At 63.2% G+C, this 443-nt stretch overlaps 1 protein-coding gene across 1 annotated transcript in view; it reads right to left on the bottom strand.

Annotated features, from left to right (window-relative positions):
* LOC104121795 (deleted in malignant brain tumors 1 protein) overlaps positions 1 to 443 on the bottom strand; it is a 20,958-nt gene that overhangs the window by 7,125 nt on the left and 13,390 nt on the right. The window contains 2 exon segments of the mRNA XM_035889473.1: positions 3 to 110; positions 301 to 443. The exon segment at positions 301 to 443 is cut by the window's right edge and continues 41 nt beyond it. Coding sequence (XP_035745366.1) covers positions 3 to 110; positions 301 to 443 — 251 coding nt within the window.

Genomic DNA, 443 nt, shown 5'->3' with positions numbered 1-443 from the left:
GTCATCGCAGACTGTCCCCCATTCCTGGTTGTGAAAGACCTCCACTCGCCCCGCGCAGCGATGGGGGCCATCCACAAGCCGGACAGTCGATGTGTTGGTTGTGCCAGGCTCTGGAAGCACCGCAGAAAGACCACGGTGGGTTGGGGACACACATGATGCCAGTGGCAATGCCTGGGGCTGGGGAGAAAGCATCCCCCACCTCAGGAAGGGCTTGACCATCCCACTGCAGCATCGCCCTGGAGGCAGCGAGATGCAGGATGGAACCTCCTGGACACCCCATGTTGCAGGACCAGGACGTACCTGAGCACACCACACTGGCATCTTCTCCATGGTTGCAGTTACTCTGCCCCCAGGGACGGGCTCGGCACTGGGCGAGGGCGTCCTCGCTCCCGGTGCAGGCCACATCGTCCAGCCAGATGCGCCCCGTCCCTTGTCCGAAGCGA

The sequence above is a fragment of the Egretta garzetta genome, unplaced genomic scaffold (genome assembly GCF_000687185.1).
Source record: "Egretta garzetta isolate BGI_Z169 unplaced genomic scaffold, ASM68718v1 scaffold192, whole genome shotgun sequence".
Taxonomy (NCBI): Eukaryota; Metazoa; Chordata; class Aves; order Pelecaniformes; family Ardeidae; genus Egretta; species Egretta garzetta.
The sequence above is the reverse complement of the archived record's forward strand: the minus strand, read 5'-3'. Positions and strand labels throughout refer to the sequence as shown.